This window comes from Hypanus sabinus, chromosome 25 (genome assembly GCF_030144855.1).
Source record: "Hypanus sabinus isolate sHypSab1 chromosome 25, sHypSab1.hap1, whole genome shotgun sequence".
In the NCBI taxonomy this organism is placed as follows: domain Eukaryota; kingdom Metazoa; phylum Chordata; class Chondrichthyes; order Myliobatiformes; family Dasyatidae; genus Hypanus; species Hypanus sabinus.
Genome location: NC_082730.1, coordinates 19019218 through 19041661, shown reverse-complemented (window position 1 = coordinate 19041661; position 22444 = coordinate 19019218). Strand labels below are relative to the sequence as shown.

The 22444-nt window shown below is 41.1% G+C and overlaps 1 protein-coding gene across 1 annotated transcript in view; it reads right to left on the bottom strand.

Moving 5' to 3' along the window:
- Positions 1-22444, bottom strand: part of LOC132381067 (neurofascin-like) — a 275421-nt gene that overhangs the window by 67895 nt on the left and 185082 nt on the right. The window contains exons 10-17 of the mRNA XM_059950244.1: positions 21684-21868; positions 19607-19738; positions 18524-18667; positions 15821-15932; positions 14324-14490; positions 13597-13744; positions 11138-11262; positions 7435-7479 (exon numbers count right to left, since the gene is read on the bottom strand). Of these exons, the coding sequence (XP_059806227.1) occupies positions 7435-7479; positions 11138-11262; positions 13597-13744; positions 14324-14490; positions 15821-15932; positions 18524-18667; positions 19607-19738; positions 21684-21868 (1058 nt within the window). The remainder of the gene's footprint in view (positions 1-7434; positions 7480-11137; positions 11263-13596; positions 13745-14323; positions 14491-15820; positions 15933-18523; positions 18668-19606; positions 19739-21683; positions 21869-22444) is intronic.

The window sequence follows — 22444 nt, the reverse complement described above, 5'->3', positions numbered from 1 at the left end:
CAATGTACAGTTTCTTGCTTTACAATAATGACAAATCCTAAGATTCTGCAAACCCAGTCTAACATTAACCACCCCACACTGCAAATGCAGATGATGTCAATCCAAATTATCCCATTCATTTTTCCCCTTGATCAATTGCTGCACTACATTTAAAAATGCATGATCTGACTCAGATGATATGTAAACCAGAGGAAGTACAACATCAGCACCTTATTACTGTCAGCTTTAAGTTAAGAGGAGAGATGTTCCAATCTCACTTCGGTGCCTTGAGCCCAACAACCTTGTCAGGCAGTCCAGACAAGATGAGTCATGGACAGTGACTTTAAGATGACCTATTAAACTGGGGTTTATCAATTGCATGACTCTGTTAAAAAAAACATGAGCATTTTCCTTGTGACATGGTCCAAGTCTTTGTTTGTATGTAGCTTTTCACTGACTCTACTGTATTTCTTTGTTCTGTGGTGAACGCCTGCAAGAAAATGAATCTCAAAGTAGTATTTGGTAACATATACGTAATCTGATAATAAACTTACTTTGAACCTTGATAATTATCTCTCCACTAATATGACAATTGCTGGTTTTGTACAATCACTTGACTATTTATGGGAGATTTCTGTGCATAAATTGGCTACCATGTGTTCTACACCACAGCAATACACATTAAAAGTACGATATTTGCTGTAACATGTTGGGATGTCATAAAGACACTGTAGAAGGGATAGTGTTATTAAAATAATGTACAATATTTACACAGAACAAAATTGTAAACATATATTGTAAATGCATCTCAATTTGAGAGATATTTGTTTGCTTCTAGCACATCCAATTAGAAAGGTTGACTCTGTTCTAGGAGTCAAACTGGACACAATGAAGACTGTGGCAGAAGAAAGGGCCCTACAGAATATCCTGGCAATTCTGGAAAATGTTTTTCACCCTCTGCATGCTGGCCTTGGCCTAGCAGAGGAGCACTTTTAATAATAGATTAAGACAACTGCACTGCCCCAAAGAGCTCAAAATGAGGTCTTTCTTACCCTTAGCCATTAGGTTCCATAATGAGTCAACCTATAGTTGGGGAGAGTGATGACTCCCTCCTGGAAGACTGTTTGTGGTAACGTTTTCTATTCTTTCTACTTCTCTTCTAATATTTATACCTGTGCACTTGTAATGCTACTGTGACACTGCAATTTCCTTTGGGCTCAATCAAGAATCTATCTATAAAAAAGAGACACTTTATCTGGTACAGGTATTTTGAATTAGTCACTGGGAATATTTAAAGGGGAGGTTGATAGTTTCTCGATTAGTGAGGGTGTCAAAGGCTACGGAGAGTAGGGGCACCCTCTGGCTGCGAGACAAATGAATACCCTGCCACCACCAAAGTCTTGTCACAATGACAATGAGCTGTTTACTGTTTACCTGTACTGCACACTACAAGCATTTTGAATTATATTTTATTACCACATTTATGGTAATATTTAGTTTTATGTGCTGTGCATGATATATGTTTTGTGGGTGCACTGTGGTCCAGAGGCCCATTGTTTCATTTGTTTATAGAAATGTATAATAAGATGACAATAAATTTGAACTTGAACTTGAGAGGGATAATAAATCAGCCAGGATGGAATGAGGGAGCAGATTTAAAGGGCTGAATAGCCTAAATTTGCTCCTATGTCCGATAGTCTTATCTAGATTTTCTGCAGTCTCCGAGAGGATTCCAGGAAACAGAGGTAGCCTGTGTGAACCTCATAGCGGGCAGGCTGCAGGACTGGGCTCAAGCCGAGGTTTGGCTCCACTTTGCCGATGAAAGCTCCCATTGTTAAAGTGTCAAGAGAGATTGAAGCATCAAAGCGAGTGCGGAGGTTGAGCGCTGGCTGCATCCAGAGAGCACTGCCCAGGGTTTTTCTGCAGTTTGGATTTGCATTTGGACTCCAGACTCTTTTTTTTATGTCTTATTTCATATTCTATGTTTTTTCACCCACTTTTCTCATTTTCTTTGTGTGGGAAGGGGGAGTTGGGGGAGAGTCGATGTGCCTGATCTGTTTTGTTCATTTTTTTTTATGCAGGAAGAGGGATTTGAGGGTTCGATGTTCCTGTTCCATTCTTTTTTTTTGTGCAGGAAGAGGGATTTCGAGGGGTGGGATGTGGATGTGCTTGATCCATTTTGTTCATTTTTTTGGGTGGGAGGAGGGATTTGGAGGTCGAGGTGCCTGATCCATTTTGTTTGCAATGTTGTGTGTGTGAAGAGGGACTTGGGGGTCGATGGTTAATGTGGCTGATCTGTTTTGTGAAATTTTTGTGGGGGAGGAGGGACTTGGTGGTTAATATGCCTGTTGCGTTTTTGTTTGTCTTGTTTTGCAGGGAAGCGCAATTTGGGGAATGATGATCGTGTGGCCTTTCTTTTCTTTCTTGGTTCCACAGCTACCCAGAAAAGGATAATTTCAGAGTTGTATACTTTGATAACACTGGACAATAAAGATTTTGCTTCCTGAACACCTTTTGGTGTATCCTAAGGATTTTGGACTGCCAAATCATGAAAGTCACCGTGAAATTTACTGACCACACACCATTTTAAAAAATCACCTATATTTGTTATTTCAATTCATAAGTTAAGTCAATTAAAATGTTGCCCACAATGTCAGCTGAAAAGTTTTGTATCTTGTTGGGCATGTGTGGGCATGCTTAGGCAGTGCAGAAGCTGCATGGCAGGACAAGTTTCAGAAAAACAGGACATAGAGCCCAGAGGAGACAGACAAAGATGGCATGATGCATGCACTAGGAATAAAAAATGACAGTGATACTGATACAGATTCTGAACCCTTTATGTCATGTGAGTCTCATCTGATAACTCAATCTGAGTTAAATGAGCTGGTCAATGACTTGGGTTTGTCAAAGGCAGAAGCATAACGTTCAAGACTGCAAGGATGGAATCTGCTGTCACCAGGCACAAAAATTACCATGAAGGATTTCGATATATAAGACAGATGTTTCCCGGAATAATTGACACTAAGATTAAGGAAGGCATTTTTTTGGTCCACAAGGCAACTGCCGAAGCAGTATCAGGGCAACTGGAATCCTTTAATGCTGGTTGATTATTGTTGGGCACTTAAGCAAGAAGCTTCAGACACTGAGTACAAATGAAAATCATCAACAAAGCATTTTTTGCTTAGTTGAACTATTGCCAAGCAACAGCACTGTAAAGCAATTAAATTCATTATATTTATTAAAAGTTAACTTCTTGTTTCTCCAAATTCCTACATGAGACAAGTAGATGGAAATTATACTTGTACTCAGCTTCAAGTAGTCTATCATGAACAAAAAAAATGTTCTGAGGAAGCAACACTTTTGAAAAAAATTGTTGTCCAATGTAATAAATGAACTTTTGAACCTTTGATAATTATTACATTTGCCATTCAAAGAATGTTCAGATCGAGGTCACATTGGGAAAAATTTTCCTGTTTGTCAAAATTGTGCTCTGATATTTTTTACATCCATCTGAGAAAGCAGACTGTGTCTTGTTTCAGGGCAGCAGCTAAGACTGTGCACGATTCACCCTCAGTACTGAATCAGGGTGCACCGTGAGATTTCAACTCACTCTGACTTAGTGAATGTGGTTGACCAAAGTTTCTGTTCCCCAGAACTGCTCTTTGTGTTTGATTCCAGTGGACCTATACCAAATGGCTTGCTTATCTGTTTTTGTCTGTGTTTTGGGCTCACACCATCACCCACTTTGAGAGCAAGTAACAATTGATTTTAAATTGCAGTGTATTGATTCCTCTGTATTATAGTGGAAGAAAGAGAAAGGCAGGACAGAGAAGGGGTGGGGAGAGAAACTGGATGGCAGAAACAATGGAGAAAGGAAAGAACCAACTGCTGAAATGTACACTAAGTTTCCACTTAATTAGGTACACCTCTACACCTGCTTGTTCATGGAAATATCTAATCAGCCAATCATGCGGCAGCATCTTAATGCATAAGCACATGCAGACATGTCAGTTGTTGCTCAGACTAAACATCAGAATGGGGAAGAAATGTGATCTAAGTGACTTTGACCGGGGAATGATGGGGTGGTTTGAATATCTCAAAAACAACTGATCTCCTCAGATTTTCACTCACAATAATCTCTAGATTTTACAGAGAATGGTGCAAAAAATGAAAAAAGAAGCATCCAGTGAGCAGCAGTTCTGTGGGAGAAAACACTATGTTAATGAGAGAGGTCAGAAGAGAATGGCCGGTCTGGTTCAGGCTGCCAGTAAGGCGACAGTAACTCAGATAACCATGCATTACAACAGAGCTGGGCAGAAAAACATTTCTGAACAGACAAACTATCCTAGATGGGCTATAGTAGCAGAAGACCAGGAGCATACGATTAGTGGTCAACTTATTAGGTCCAGGAAGTAGCCAATAAAGTGATCACACTGTGCACATAGAATAGAACTACCAGGTTTCTAGTAGATTGTTGCAGCAACCTTATTGTCACTCACCCATAAGGCAGCAAGGACAAATAGTACATAAAATTGAGCATCACATGACCTCATCGTGGTACCACATAAATATGCAAATTTATATGATGGCACATTATCCTCTCCTGGTGCTTACTGGGGCAAAAGTTTATATCAGAGCTATATACTCCACTGGGATCCATAGTTCAGTGCTTGGACCTTCAAGCTTAATGAGAACAGGAGAAGGAATTAACTTTGCGCACTTGTCTCGAGAATTTAAGTGCATTCTCAGCTATAAAGGTAGCAGCAAATTGAAAGAGGCGTAAGCCCCATGGAAAGAACACTACAAACGCTTTTTCCATCGGATATAAGTGAGATCCACACCTCAGTGCTTGAACCCTTGAGGTAATGGGAACAGGAGGCAGAATTAACTTTGCACACTTGTCTCGAGAATTTGAGTGCATTTTCAGCTATAATGTGAAAAAGACATGAGCACTATGAAAAGAACACTACAAACACTTTTCTACTTGCTGTTCTGAAATAGTGTTCTGTACCTAAGGATGGGTTAAACGGGGAAGTTGCAACACCATAGTCTCCTCATTAAACCTAATGGGATGAGTTTACCAATTCTCTTACCTGTTCTCAATGTATAAACAGTTTAATGATGCTCCAGAGAGCAACATTAATTAAGCCATTTGTTAAATCCCCTTTTCCCCTCTCTCTGACCCAGGCCATTTTTTAAAAACCATCAAAATATTGCAGTTAGAACCTGATGCACAATCAATAACTCTCAGAGACTGTAAGTGAACGATAGGCTTTTATTAGCAGCAAAAAGGGAGCACAACATCTCAGAGACTGAGGGAGGAGCAGTGCTCCAAATGCCTTTATACAGGGGTCTGTGGGAGGAGCCACAGGAGCAGTCAGCAGAGGGGCGTGTCCAGACATGTATACATAGTTTACCACAGAACCTTAGGGGTTAGAGGGTATAGCACAGTTGTGTGATGTGTTAGAAAGGGGGGCAAGACCATGGATGTTATCCTACAAATTCTAAGTTGGGTATATTCCTCTGTTTGCATTTAGGAACCATATATTGATAATTTTTCTCAGTTCTAAATGAAACTGGTGTACTGATCATCACTGGTTTCAGAGAAACTGTGTGGCCTGGTATAATAAACCATAGTCCACATGTCAGGCAATCAACGCAATATAACCTCTTTAATTATGAGACCCGGAAGAGAAGAGCACTAGTATTTAACAGGATGGAACTGAGAGATCTGAGTTTGATCTGAAACTTCTTGTATCTAGGGGCATAAAAATATTTCTTTAACTTGTTTTTTTCTGAGGTAATTAACCTATCATTTCACTGGCGGGTAATTTAATCTGATGTTTAAAGGCAACTTTATTAGTTACACCTGCCCACCTGCTTGTTAATAGAGATACGTAATCAGCCAATCATTAGGCAGCATCTAATGCATAAAAGCATGCAGACATACTCAAGAAGTTCAGATCAAACATCAGAATGAGGAAGAAATGTGATCTCAGTTAGGCTCATAGATTTGCAGTGCTTTTATGATTAGGATGAGGGGCTAGGATTATAGGATTCATTTTTAACAATAATAGTTTATGGTCAGGAATCTGTTTAGGATTAGGGACCTGTGGTCAAAGTCTTGAGGCTGGCTGGGTCTGGGGAAGAATGGTGAAAGGTCTAGGCTTGAGTGACATTAGTACGAGAGTTCAGAGCCTGTTTCTTTTACATTTTAGTGTCACCTTCTTTGGATTTCATTGTTTCCCTGGTCACTTAGTTTGGTTTGTGTTTATCTTGCTTTTTACCCACTTTCCATCACCTTTACCTGCCTCTAGTTGCTGTGTTATGTTCAGGGAAATAATTTCATGGAGGAGAAAGGTAATCTTGCTCCTGTTGTGGCCATATTATTTTGTGTTTCTTAGAGTCCAATGTTTTTATCTAGTGATTAATGACAACTCTATCTGATTTCATCTGACCTTTCTTGTTCAGCCTTGTGGAATAGGGGCCTTTGATCTTAATGAGAACAAGAGATGTGAGTTTACCTTCTCAACTTGTTATGCAACTCTGCAATGACAACACCTAGGTTCTGTTTTGAAGATTTTTGGTTAGTCTACTTACTTACTACTCCTCACTATCCTGTCTTTAGCTAGTTTTGTTTATAATGCTTGGTGTATGTTCAGCTGGAATATTGAAGCTCTTGTTAGTGATTGTCTTTATTGAGCTTGATTAAACAATTTCTCATCCCTGTTTGTAACTTGCAATCCAATTTCTCTCTCTCATTGCTGTCATTTGCTTCTGGATCTAAAAACTTCCAGGTACCAGGCAATGACTTTGCCCTGCTCCTCTGTTTAAACTGCACTGATGTGCTTAATGAGTTGACTCTCACACTTCCTGTGTTTTTCCCTTCATGCATAGTTATAATTTGTCACTTGAGATGATACATTAGTTTATTGGTTCTCTGTCCTACAAACCTTTAAATTTTTGAATGCATTCATTTTTTTGTTTCACTGCTAATCTGCAGGTTTTCAATTTTTTTTAAACATTTGAAAGCTGATGCGCTCATTTGGTTGGAAGTAGTTTTTTTTTAGCTTGTGGATAAAGGATATTGCTTATGGAGGAAATTGAACTGTTGATGTTTCAGGCCAAGGTACAAGTTTTTTTTTTAATGTGTAGGAATTTGTGTTAATGGTATAATTGAAATGCATTTTCTTCTAATTCACTGATAGTTTGGTAGACTTAATAAATAAAAGGTTGAGTGTTCATATTATTTCAGGCTTCATTTTATTTGGAGTCATTGACCTTCCCCAGAATACAAGGACACTGCAGTGAATGTAGTGCCTGTTACGGTAAGGGTGTCAAATACATTTTACATCCAGACCTGGTCACAGTTACCCCTGTCTTGTGGACCATTTGATTCTGATAGTACTTGGCACACATTGTTAAAAGGCTTGACGTAGTTAGTAAACAGATTACCTTTTAGTACAGCAGCAAGCGGGGTAATTTGGGTGGAAGGAACAACTGTGAATGTAAGAGGAAGGTTGATAAAGTTTAGCATTGATCAGTAGAAAATGCAGTTATATGTACAATGCACAATATAAAAATAACAGTTACGTTGAGGAATAACACATAACCATCAAGAGATGTATCGGATTATGTAGTTAGCACAGACAAATAGTCAAATTCCCAATGCATTCAAACTAACACAACTTTTCTTGAGAATTATTGCCCTTCTCTGCAATTAGTCATTCCTACAAGTGACTTCACATTGTCTTGTATTTCATGTGACTTGGAAGGAGTCATAAGATCAGAAAAAGCTTCAATCATGGGCACTACCATCGAAGACAACTCCAAAAGGTGATGAATTAGAAGGGAAGCATCCATCACTAATGAACCCCACCACCACCACCCAGAGTATGCCCTTTTCTCATTGCTACTGTCAGGGAGGAGATACAGGAGCCTGAAGACACACACTCAAAGTTTTAAGAACAGCTTCTTCCCCTCTGCCATCAGATTTCTGAATGGACAATGAACTCCACCTCACTTTTCTTGCTTTCTTTTTGCACTGCATATTGTTCCATTTGTGTGTATAAACTTAATTAATATAGTATATCCATAACATAAATGTTTGCTACATATTATAATTTATAGTACACTAGTACTGCTGATGCAAAACTATGTATTTCTAATATGTCTGTGATAATAAGCCTGATTCAGAGTTGCCTTGTCCCACTGAGTTCATGCTGGTTCTGAGAGCATTATTAAGAATCTATTTCATCGGTAACCTATTCTCTCTCACACACCTATTAACTTCCCCTCATTTACCTGCCCAAACTCAGGTCAATTTACAGTTGCCAGTTCACCTGCTGCATATTTCTGGAGAGTGGGATGAAACTGGAGCACCCAAGGCCAACCCAAGCAGTCACAGGGAGAACATGCAAACTCCACACAAGCAGCAGTCATGGTTGGGATTGAACCTGGGTCACTAAAGCAATGAGACAACAGCGTTAACTGCTGCACTTCAGTGTCGCATTGTTCTGTGCACCCCCCTTCCAACAGCACTTGACTGAATCACACCATAACTGGGAATTTTTGACTAATTCACTTACCTAATTCCAGTTGAATAAACCTACCACTCTACCGCACACAGAATGGGTATGAATAAACTTCAGCAAAGGAGTTCTGTAGTCAAATTGTCTGCCTTAAAGCCTACAAATAGTTCTGCTTTGAAGCAGTAACTATTATTTTGTTAAACAAAGAAATTATTGTTAAGAACTGGCACATATATTTCAATCTGCAACAGGGTTTTTGTAAAACTAAAGACTCCACCTCTGGGTAGCTAATCCATTGTTTCTGCCTTGTTCAACTTTTGTTTCTGGTGGAATTAGAAGGTGTGGTGTGATGCATTTTCCTGCTAATGACTGATGGTAAAATGAAGGATTACACTTTCTGAACACAGATGCTGCAGGAACTGAACACAGACCCTTCAACACAACTCATCCACACTATTCAAGCTGCCTGTGTGAGCTAGTCCCATTTTCTTGCATTTGGCTCATGTGACTCTAAAGCTGCCTCACGTACCCGTCCAAATATCTTTTTGATGTTGTAGGGCCTGAACAGCTTCTTTTGATAGATTGTCCCACATACCCACCACCGTCTTTATTTTTCCCCCCCTTTCCCACAAAATCTATCTCTTAGATTTTACACACCTCTATCCTCGGGAATAAGAACTGTAAACGTCACCTTATCTATAACTCTTCATGATCTTTTATAACTCTATAATATCACCCATCAGCCCTCTATACTCCAGGGGAAAAAGCCTCAGTTTATCCAGAGGAACACTCCTCTACCTGATTTCTATGACTAAGCCAGATTTGGTTCCAATTTACCAAATCACCATGCTTCCCAGATGACCAAATCTTCAGGACCAACTTACCATCTATCTATCTTCTAAAAATGTTTGCCCTGGAACTAGTTTGGTTTGGATTGTGTAAATTAAGGATGTCACAACTCAGTATTTGTCACAACAACATCATGATATGCACCAACCCACTTTACCATCTGTTTCTAAATTAAAGACTTGATAGTTGATGGAACAAGGGAACTTAGGTCATCCTTGATATTAACTTACTTGCATCTTCTAATAGGGGATCTCATGTCTTCTGAAATAATCTGTTATTGTTAATTAACCTCAAGCTTATTAAACAAAATTAGAGCACACAGCAATGAGAATAATGTACAGTGATGATTGAGCATTGGTTAAACGTCAGAAAATGGAGCAGAAATAATAAAATAATTTGCACATTAGGTGATTATGCCTGAGGATTGCTGCTGGACCCTCAACTGATCACAATATAAATGTTTTGGATGTGATTACCGGTGTACATTATATCCATGTTTACAGATCATGTGAGGTTGGCTGGCAATAGTAGGAATATGAGGAGGTTGGAGGGAGGCTTCAGGGAAATATGGACAGGCTCGGAGAATGGACAAAGGAAGGGAAGATGGAATATGTGTGGAAAAAACATGTATCATTTTGGTAGGATAATTGGTGAGAGATGCAACGGTGCTGGTGTTCAGATGGTGTCCACGTACATTTATTACTGAATGTATACCATGTATTTGAATAACTGAAAGTACGCCATGCATTTAGGAAGGCAAGAGGTATACTGGCCTATATGCAAGATTTCAGTACTAAAGTAAAACAGCACTGAAATTATTTTGGGTGAGTTCTCATGGAAAGAATGTTTAAATCAGATCAGCACTTCTGAAGCAAAGGTCTACATGCCTCAGTTTTCATAGCTGTCCATCATTTAAAGTTTGTCATTTTGCCTGATCTGCTGTGGATTTGAACTTTGATGGACAAACAATGAGGACTTAACAATGTATCTTATTGTTAAGGATCCACTCCTTTCCCAGCGTAAATGACGAATAAACTCTTCTCGGGCTTCCAGCCAGATAGAGGTATCGATTATGACTGACATTTCGATGACAAGCTCTGCCATCTTCTTCAGGGATAATGCCTAGGCATATCTAGTCCAGTGTATTTATACAGCTGTCATTTGTCCCTTCTGATTGGTTAGTCCTCACACAATCAGGTTTCTGCTCTCCCACCTAGTTTACAATTGAATTCCAGTTCTTACTTAGGGTGAGACCTTTGCAGTTTCTGGAGCACAGGAGGTGTATCCATTTGGGTTTCTTGGAGAAATCGGCAGTAACAGAACATGGCATTGGCAATGGCCATAGGATTGACCTGGATGGCACAAAACTACTGTGCCACACCACTGGCTTTTGGAACCAGCTTGTAAAGGAAGCCATTGAAATAAAACTAGAGGAAAAGAATTTCAATAAAGATGGAGGTCTCACTTTAAGTAAGAACTGGAATTCAATTGTAAACAAGGTGGGAGAGCTGAAACCTGATCGGATGAGGACTAACCAATTAGGAGGGACGGACAGCAGGGAAGTGCCACCGGATTAGACTTGCCAGTTATCACCGCTGAAGAAGAAGGCAGAATTTGTCATTGACACGTCAGCTGTAAATGATTCCTGTACCCAGCTGGAAGCCCAATAGGGGTTTATTCGTAATGTAGCTCAGATTCCCCTGAAATGATTGATTAGTTCACTTCATTTCCCATTTGGTGATTTGGAACTGCAGAATCAACAAGATCATTAACTTTACCTAGAACAGTGAGACGTGCCTTGGCTGAGTCGCTGTCCAGGTCTGTGCGGGCAACACAGGTGTAGGTTCCTTCATCTCGCTCTGACACATTGATGATTGTTAAAGAATCCTCATCTTCCTTTGCCCTGAAATTAAACACGGTCTTCTCATTTCCTTTTATTCTTTCCTAGTCCACATACAAGCACTGGCCCATAAGGGGACCACTGGGGTTAAGGTTCAGACCTAAATGTTTGAGGATCTGACTCTTTCCAGCAAACCAGAGGAAGCAGGTTCAACTGTATGTTGAAGAGAAGTTTGGATGGCTACATGGATGAGATGGGTAAGGAGAATTATGGTCCCAGTGTGGGTAGATGGGACTAGGAAGAATACCAGGTCAGGATGGAGTGGATAGCCCAAAGGGCCTTCTTCTGAACTGTAGTACTCCACGACCTTAAGTGCCCTCTCAGATTCGATCAGCACCTCATTGACATGGGGAAGATGCTCACTAAGATGGGACAGTCACACACAGAGTCTGACTTAGATCACCAAGGGTTTGGCCCAACCTAATTAAGTCTGGTGCATCCAAACCAGGAGATGACATCTCTGTGTGTGACTGTCTCACCTTAGTATCTTCCCCACAACAATGAGATGTTGATCGAATCTGATGAGGCACTTGCAGTCATAGAGTATTGCAGCACTGAGAAAGGCCCTTTGGCCCATCTAGTCCATTCCAAACTAGTCTTGTTTCTAGTCCATTTGCCTGTGGCTGGACCATAAGCCCTCCATACCCCTCTCATCCATGTACCTATCCGAGCTTCTGTAGGCAGTTTGTTTCAGACCCTTTGAGTGAAAAAGTTCCCCTTCAGATTCCTTTTAAAAGGAAAAAGGTGGTAACCCTGCTGGGCCTGGATTCAGTTGACTGGTTATCAATTCTCTGGTGCCAATGGAACTGGTTTTCCAAATTCACAACAGTGCCAGTAGGCCCCACTCTTCGATGGTTGCACATTATTTTCCATGAGTGAAAACTTGGACTTTAATGCGACCCTGCAGCTAGGCAGAGTTGAAAACAAAAAAAAAGTCCAGATACTGTAAATCTAAAATTTTTAAAAAAAGAAAATACTCAGCAGGTGGGGCCACTTCTGTGGAAAAGGAAATTGTGTTTGGCAACTAACATAAAATCTTGAAGAACAAAACTGACATTGGGCCTTCAACCTGAAACATTAACTCTTTCTCTTCCCACACAGGCAATTTAATCTGATGAGCGTTTCTAGCAATTTATTTTTTCATTAAAGTTGACTTTGTACTCTGAGTACTGACATCCTGCAGATGATGAAAATCTAGAGTAACACACACAAAATGCTGGAGGAACTCACAACAGGTTAGACAGCATCTGTGGAGAAGAATAAAGACCCTACATTTCAGGCTGAGACCTTTCATCAGAACTGGAAAGGAAGAGGGAAGGGGGCGGAGGGGAAGGAGTACAAACTGGAAAGTGATTGGTTAAGCCAGCTGGGGATGAATGCAGCCTGAAACGTCCACTTCATTCTTCTCTGAATTGATAGGTTCTTGATTGGTAAAAAAGTTAAGAGTCATGGTAAGAATGGGGTTGAGGAAAATAAATAAGACCATAAGATATAGGAGCAGAATTAGGTCTTTTGGCTCATTGAATCTGTTTCACCATTTCATCGTGGCTGATCCATTTCCCCCTCAGTCCCAATAAGCTGCCTTCTCCCCATATCCCTTTGTGCCCTAACTATTCAAGAATCTATCAACCTCTGCCTTAAATATAGCCAGTGAATTGGCCTCCCCAGCCGCCTGTAGCAACAAATTCCACAGAAATTCCTCCTCATTTCCATTCTAAATGGACATCCCTCTAATCTGAAGCTGTGTCCTCTGATCTTAGACTCCCTCACCAAAGAAAACTTCCTCTCTACATCCACACTATTGAGGCCTTTCAACATTCAGTAGGTATCAATGAGATTCCCCCCTCCCTCATTCTTCTGAATTCCAGTGAGTAGAGGCCCAGAGCCATCAAATGCTTCTCAAATGATAAGCTTTTGAATCCCAGAATCATTTTCATGAACCTCCTTTGAACCCTATCCAATGTCAACATATCCTTTCTTCAGGGCCTAAAACTGCTCACAATACTCCAAGTGAGGCCTCACTAGTGCCTTATAAAGTCTCAACATTACATACCTTGCTTTAAATTCTAGTCCTCTCGCTAACATTGCATTTGCCTTCCTCATCATTGATTCGACCTACAAATTAACCTTAGGGATGACTGAATGGTGGCACACATTTGATGGGCTGAATGGCCTAATACTGCTCCTATATCTTATGATCTAACCACCAGCCTTAAAAGTAAAACAAAGTAAGTAAACAATCTGTGCCATAGTTCCAGTTACCCGGGAACGAATCGGGTCAGGAGATGAACCATGCCAACATGAAGATGATGGTGGCCAGGAGGAAGCAGCACTCACCTCCATGGTAAGGAGAGAACTTTGTCATCTTTCAGCCAGGTTACCTTCAGTCGCAATGTTGGATCGTGCCTCACTTTACAGTCAAATCTGGCAGCATGTGATCTCTTAACTATGGTGGATTCTGGGGCCTTTATAATCCTTGTTGGTTCTATATTAAAGACAGACAAATGAAATACAAGCAACACAAAGATGCTGGAGGAACTCGGTGGGTCAGGCAGCATCTATGGAAGGAAATGGACATTCGACGTTTCAGGTCAAGACTCTTCATCTGAACTGAAAAGTAAGAGGGAAGATGGCCAGTGTATAAAGGTGGAGGGATGTGGTGGAACAAAAGCAAACAAGTGATTGGTGGATGGAAGGTCAGAAAGTGTAAATAGAAGCTGGGAACTGATTGGTGGAGATGGCAAAGTGGTTGTAGATGATGGAATTTGACAGGAGGGGAGGGTGGAGTGTGGAATGGAGCGAGGAGGTAGGTAGAGTGAATGGGAACAGAGGGAGGAGGGTACCCAGTGGGATGAGTGTGCGGATGATGGTCAGATGCAATGGGTGATGAGAGGGGGCTGACGTGAATGTAGGAAGAACTGGGTAGATCAGGGGAAAGAACAGGGACAAAGGGGTGCAGGTGAACAGAAAATGGAGAATTCATCTTTCAAAAAGGAAAACAAATTTGATGTCAAATTGCTCTAAAGGTGACAGAGTCTTTGCTGCATTGCACAGCAAACCTTACCTTTGACTTCCAGCCGCAGCCTGTTCTCTGCCTTTCCCAATACGTTGGTTGCTATGCAAGTGTAGGTTCCCTCATCTGACTTCCGAGCCCGACGCAACTGTAAAGTGCCATTGTCGTGGATGATGTAGTTCCCACCATAAAGATTATTGCCCTGTCCATCCTTAAACCTCAAATCACAAAAGAACTGCTTCAGAGAGAGAACGGGACTTCAATTAATGGTACAGAGTGATGAGCAATGACACACAGGGAAAGATACTTTGGCTCATGCAGGGTGTCCCACTGTGTCTAATAGAATATTTATGTGCTGCATCCCACCCAAATCTCTGCGGGAGAATGGAAATCCATGTACAGGGCAATGTCAATTTAGGAATATCCCCCACCCAGACCAATAAACTTACTCTTCATGATCCCTTTTCTTTCTCTAATTCCCCAACGATCGCAATTTTAGCAGGGGTTCCCAACCTGGGGTCCACGGACCCTTTGGTTAATGGTAGGGGTCCTTCTCAAGAGGCTCCCCATCCAGGACATACATCAGGAGCAGTGCATTCGCAGAGCACTCAGCATTGTCCCATCTGTCCCACAATCTCTTTGACCTCCTACCATCAGGCAGAAGGTACCACAGTGTAAGAACAAGGGCTGTTAGGCTGGGTGACAGCTTCTTTCCCCCAGGATCTGAGACTTCTAAACACTCTGCTACCATCCAGTACACATTACTTATGATGGTGCCAGTAGCATTTTACTGTTTTATATGTCGTCAATGGACTTTATGTCAACTTGTACATCTACAGGTGTTTTATTAGCTGTTAATATCATTGTGTTAATTTTATGTACTGTATGTGATGCATGTACTTTGTCTAGTACCTTGGTCCTAGAGGGATGCTTTGTTTAGCTATATATGTTTGTACACTTGAACAACAATAATTAGGGTGGTATGATAGTGTAGTGGTTAGCACGATGCTTTACGATACCAGCAACCCTGGTTCAATTCCCACCTCTGTCTGTAAGGAGATTCTACATTCACTGTGTGACTTCACGGGTTTCCTCCCACAGTCCAAAGACATACCAGTTGGTAAGTTAATTGGTCATTGTAAATTGTCCTGTGATTTGGCTAGGATTAAATTGGGGGATTGCAGGGAGGGAACAAAACTAACTAAAACTTTGGTAATTTTATTTAGCCCAATTAAATCTCTCCCAGAACCTTGCGTTCCAGAGAGATAAAGCCTAGACAATCTCCCATCGTATCTAGAATTCTCCACCTAATCTCCACTGCATCCACTCAAACTGCTTTCAACATGAAATGGCATGGATGGATTCAAGGGCAAAATGGATAAACCCATATGGAGAAACAGAAGGCTAGATTAGATCAGTAATGTTTGGAAGAAGCTTATATAGAACAAGAACTTCAGCTAGGAGCTGATGGACTGAATGACTTGTTTCTATATCAATTCTACAACTATAATGTAATACTGATTGACAGTTCAGTAAGCTGCTCCTTACCATCGCAGGACGGGGATTGGAGAGCCAAAGAACCTGCACTCGAGCTGCGTCCGGTTATTTTCAATCACCTTGATGACCTGGTTTCGTTTGGAAAGGATCCGGGGTTTTACATCTGTAAACAAAGAAATTCCATCAGCTGCCCATGTCAAACTTCCTGAAAGCACGTACGAGTTAGCTTCACGGAGTGTCCTTTCAACATAGATATTCTTGCATTCAGTGGTACCACTGTCTTTGCAGACTGGTCTTTGACAGTGAATGGATCATATTAGAGAAAATGATCACTGAAGAAGACTATGAAGATTCTAAGTATATTTATTATCAAAGTATGTATACAGAATACAACTCTGAGATTCGTCCTCCCACAGGCAGCCACAAAGTAAAGAAACACCATGGAACCTGTTCAAGAAAACATCAAACACCCAATGCATGAAAAAAAAGAACAAATTGTGAAACTGCAAAAAGTGAGCGAGCAACATATGGAATCCAGTGGTGTTCAGTTCAAAGCTGTGCTGCTAGCCAATGCAGGCCACAGGGCCACTCTTCGCCAAAGCACCCCCAGTCCACATCGATCACCCTGAACAAGCCACTCAAAGTCAGCAATAAAAACAGTAACCAGAATCCAGGAACACATGCAATACGAGTCCACAGCCTCGCTGATCAGTCCTGTCACCGTGGATCCTAAAACTCCTGCACTTTCCTCTGACAGCACTAGCAAGAGGGAGAGGAAGACCAGTCAAACGCGGGTGGATAGCACTGCACACCATTCTTCACCACTGAAGAAGATTCAGCTTCATTTGTCACATGTACTTTGGATTTCACGACACATGCCGGTGATAATAAAACTGATTCCGAAACATTGAATCATGCAGCGAATTGCACCATTTTGAGTCAACGGCCAACACAATCCATAGATTATGCTGGGGTCAGCCTGCAAGTGTCTCCATGCTTCTGGTGGCAATACAGCAAGCCCACATCTTACTAACCCTGACTTGTACATCTTTGGAATGTGGGAGGAAACCAGAGCACCCAGAGGAAACCCAAGCAGTCACAGGAGAACATTGAAAATCTTTCCAGACAGCAGCAGGAATCAAACACAAATCACAAAACACAAAGCACAAATCATTGATTCATGGCGCTGTAAAATGATCGTGCTAGCCGCTACATTACCATCACGCCCTTCTATCATACTAAGCTGACCTCAGCGCGAAAGCAGCTTGTGCCCCACCACCACAAATTTTGCAGTTGAGCAAACTTCATCTGGGGACATCGCAGGCATCAGCAGACATATCGTGCGATCCATGGAAAACAATCTTTCCGATCATGGTCTCTCCCAACAGGCATCGGCACACACAAAATGCAATGGGATAGCCTCATCCTGGGAGAATGATCTTTCTGATCACAGGCTCTCCCCTGCCAGGTAAGTATATATACCCAAATGAAAAAAGATCTGAGTGATTTGTTTCCTTTTTCTCATGATCATGGAATACAGTAACTGTTGGTGCCCAGCGAGGTGGTTTGAATATCTCAGAAATTGCTGATCTCTTGGGATTTTCATGCATGATGGTCTCTGGAGTTTACTGAGAACAATGCAGAAAACAAACAAACAAAAATCCAGTGAGCGGCAGTTCTGTAGGCTAAAACGCCTTGTTAACGAGAGAGGTCAGAGGAGAATGGCCAGACTGGTTCAAGCTGACAGCAAAGCAACAGCAATTCAAATAACCACGCACGACAACAGTGGTGGGCAGAACAGCATCTAGGATCACACACCACATTGAACTTTGAAATTTGTGGGCTACAGAAGCAGAGGACCACGAACATCCACTCGGTGGCCACTTTCTTAGGTATAGGAGGTACCTAATAAATTGGCCACTGAGTGTTTGTAACAATGCACTGTGCATGCTGTTTAAATAAAGAACAACTGCCTCAGTGAAAGGTTACGTATATTCAGTACTCCAGGATGTAGAAGGTAAATGAACAACAGCAATACTCAGCTAAATAGCCAAGTTAAAGAAGAATCCCCAATAAACAACAGCACTGAACAGCCTTTCCTTTGTGAGTTCTGCCTTTGAGGAGCAATTAGAGATGACTGGATAGAATGCAGTCCTAGTTCATGGGTCATGGGTCCCAGGAGAGGGGAGAAGAGGATGGTGGATGTGTCAGTGTGGCCTGGAGGCTGGGGGAGTCAAAGGCCTTTCTGCTATCTTCAGAAAAATTTTATTCCCTAAACCCATTGAGAAGCTCCTTATTTGCACTGAACACATGCAGGTGGGTTTAATTAGTCCCATTCTGAAACATTTGTGGCAGAGTTTGTTGATCTGACACTTAAAAATCCTGATGTGAAATCTAAATCATTGGACACCACTATTATATGAAATTAGTTATGGAGTTAATCAGCACAGAATTGGGCCCTTTGGCTCAATTCATTCATGCCAAACAAGATACCTGTCTAGCTAGTCCCATTTGTCTGTGTTTGGCCCATATTCCTCTAAACCAGGGGTTTCCCAAACTTTTTTATGCCATGGAACCTTGTCCATGGACCCTAGGCTGGGGACGTCTGCTCTAAACCTTTCTTGTTCATGTACCTATCCAAATGTATTTTATATGTGTAATTGTACCTGCCTTTACCACTTTCTCTGGCAGCAGGCAAACATTTTCCACTCAAGAAACATCGTAAAAGAGGAATCAATAGCCATTAAGTCATACCTAACACGCTGACAAATGCATTGGCCAGCAGGTATCCATGCTCATTGGAAGCATTGCACTGGTATACGGCACTGGTTCCAATCTGTGCCTCTCGGAAGATGATCGTGTCCCCAGAGACGTCTCGATTCACATTCTGACGAACCTCTTCAGAGAAAGAAAGATAAATGCGTCATTGTTTAATTCACATTCTCTCAGATACTCCCTTGTCTCCCAGAATATGAAGTGTGAAAAGCTGCTCACGATGAGAAGTATGTATTTGAATACCGTAAGTTCTATGGTCATGGAAAATAATACATCCACCTGTGCGACGTCCTCCAAGAGGAGCACAACGTTGTCGTAGGGTTTGGAGGTTTGCGTGCCTCAATGACCTGGAGAGCTATGGTTGCTGGAGTCAGGGCTTTATGCTTTGGCTCTTAGTAGAGTTGCTCATCTCAAACAGGGAAGAGGTCAGACTAAGAGGGGTCTCCAGGTTCAGGGGCTCAGCTCAGGGCTGACAACCCTGACCGGTAAAATCAAAACTGCTACAGAAACAGCAATGAAGAATCCTTCTACAATTGAGTGCGACGGTAATCTTGAGTCTCCATCTGGGACTTTCATGACTGACAGTAGTGAAAATTGAGCTACTGACACAATGAAGGAAGCCCTGAACACCGCCAGAGATGGAGGACCTTCAATGCTGCCCTAAACGCCAACGGCGTAACAGGCATTAGATATGCATATGTAAGTAACATGAGCAGAGATGGAGCTCTTTGCTGTTAGAGTTTATAGCTTGTCTGAAGCTCCTGTATTTTTACAGTAAGTTTCGCTTACTCAAACTTCACTATATTCTACAATGCCTTAATTATATTAAATTCCCCTCCTAAATGCATACCAATTTATATTGCATGTATGTAAATTTATGTTCTGTGTAATGTCTGAACTTATGTGCCTGCTGAAAGCAAGTTTTTCTTTGTACCTGTACCTCACCGTACCTGCGCACATGACAAGATACTCACCTTGACTTGACAATTTCATAGGATCCAACAGAGAAACAATGGTGTATATGTGAGTTGTACAAGGAAGGTACTGTATTCATTGACTCACTTTCTATGGGTTCACCATTCACCAGCCACTGGATATTGGGCTTGGGGTTCCCGTTGGCTCGGCACAGAAGTCTGCCATACTCCCCAGGAGCTAGCACCAAGTTCTGGGGTTCATTCAGCCAGTAAGGAGCAGCTTTGAGAATTAACAGATAAATACAAACTTATTAAACAAACGAGAGATTAAATAATCCAAATCTATGCATTAGCCTCAAATGTTTCTTTTATCCATCTTTTTATTGATTTGAAAAGAGCATATACACAAGAGAATTATCTCAAATATATATCAACAACAATACATAAAGAAGGTGAAGTAAACATTAACAAAATCATCCATAATATTAATCTGATATAGAATGTATAATAAGGAAAAAGATAATTAATTCTCCTCTTAATAATTCATGAAGAGAAATTCTTGAAATGTTTATATGCAAAACCCCCACTATTCTCTACAAACAAAAACAAAAAGGAAAAAAAAAGGACTGGGCCTGGGCAGTCCATACAGAGAGTGAAACCAAGAGGAGAAAGACTTTCTGATCAAATCCAGAACTTTGGAAAAATAACTGGAAGAGAGTCAATACAAAAATCAATAAATCAAATCATATGAAAATATTGAATAAAAGGTCACCAGATTTCTTCAAATTTAAAGGATGTATTAAATGTCTGACTTCTTACTTTCTCTAAACTTAAACAGGACATGATGGAGGAAAGCCAATGAAAAACAGTAGACAGATTAGAAATGTTTCATTAGAATAAACCACACTCAAGTTTGATTGGAACATGGCTAAACCCACTAAAGATCCACTTAAAGAATGCTTCTTTAGGTTGTGCCAAAATACGATATTTCTTAGGCCAAAAACTTTGTAAACGGGAAACCAATAGCCATTAAATCATGCCTAGCATGCTGATGAATGCATTGGCCAGTAAGTATCTGTCTCACTGGAAACATTGCACTGGTATACAATTCTGTGTTTCTTGGAAGAGAGAAACATTAGGGTTTTGCTGGGATTTCAGACCCTCGTAACAGTTAAAACCACTCATTGTTTGGAGGAGTCTCATAAATCTTAAAATGGTTATTCTGCTAGATTAACACTCTGGTCATACAAAACACTACAATGAAAGACAGGTAATGAGAGGCTTTGGTTGTGCTGGATTTAAAAGATTGAAGGAAAGTGATGTTTATAGGATCAGCCATGATTCTACTTAATGGCAGGGGTCCACATGAGCTGTTATCAAGGAAAAAGAAACAATTTCTTTTGCAAAATATATTTGCATGTATTCGGAATGTGCTGTGGTGTATTGGTCAAGGTGCAACATAGAAACAAAAACGTTTAACAATTTTATGGAATAAAGTATTATCTAAAACAGAGCAAATAGATGTAGTGGTTAACAGACATATATGGAATAAAATGTGCATAAATAAATAGATAACAGCAGGCATTTACAATATAAACATCATTATAAAATCACAAACAAGAGAAAATCTGCAGATGCTGGAAATCTAAGCAAAACACACAAAATGCTGGAGAAACTCAACAGGCCAGGCAGCGTCTATGGAGAAAAGTACAGTCGACGTTTCGGGCCGAAACCCTTCGGCAGGACTGGAGAAGAAAAGCTGACGAGCTGCCTGGCCTGCTGAGATCCTTCAGCATTTTGTGTGCGTTGAATCATCATAAAATATGGTTTAAAGTGTCTACAATACAGTGCAGTGATGGGGATGGGGTGGTGGGGGGTAACTAGAGTGGCTGATCAGATTATCTGACTGGGGATGAAACTTTTAAGATGGTGGGAAATCTTTATTTTAATAGTCCTACAGAACTTTCCAGAAGGGAGCTTTTGGAAAAGGAAGTTTACCGAGTCAGCAGTGCCCACAGTGATTTTCCTGCCCGTTTCTTTGTCCTGGACATATTCAAGTCCTGCACCTAACAGTTCTGTACAGTTTTTGTATAATGTATTACTGTATTAAATACAATTCAGGGAAAAGGAAGACTTCAAAGTAAACATAATACTTGGTGGGATGGAAAGAGAGGGTGGGGGAGATTGGCTGAATGTGGCAGTAGGGAATTGAACAGAGTCCACACCTTTTACTCTCACTGTGATGGTGTGCCTAATGCTCCCCATCTTATTGGATGCCAGGCAGAAATACTCGCCCGAGTTCTCCTCTGAAACATTCATGATCCTTAGCGTCTTGTTGAAGTTTTCCATTCGCACTTTTGGCCACGGCAATTCACCACCTTTCTTGTACCAAACGATATCTGGCGTGGGCCTGAAAAGAAAACAAGGGAAAATGAATTGGAACACAAGAGGTTCTGCAGATGCTGGAAATCCAGAGTAACACACACACAAAATGCTGAAGGAACTCAACAGGTCAGACAGCATCTAAAGTATGGAGAGGAGTAAACAGTCAATGTTTTGGGCCAATGAGGAGTCATGTTCCAAAACGTGAACTCTTTATTCGTCTCCATAGATGCTGCCTGACCTGCTGAGTTCCTGCAGAATTAACTGGAGATGGATTGAAGGGAACCTGGCTTAACTCTAAAGAATTCCTACACTTAGAGTGCAGGGGTAGCATTGTGCATCTGAGGCAGATGCGGTAGTTGTTTGTGAGCTTATAAAGAGATCTGAATGCTAAAAAACAAGGCTGGAGGTGTTGTTTACTGGATGAAACAGCTTCTTAGTGCCAAACACTTTGTACAAGCTGCTCAGACCCCAATGGCCTAGTCTACAAGAGCAGACCTACATGCCCCAAGCAGGTAAGGCAGCATCTATGGAGGGACTGGAAAAGAGGCTCGGAAGATGTTTTTGTTCTTCCACAATATTATACATGTTGCATACCCTCTCA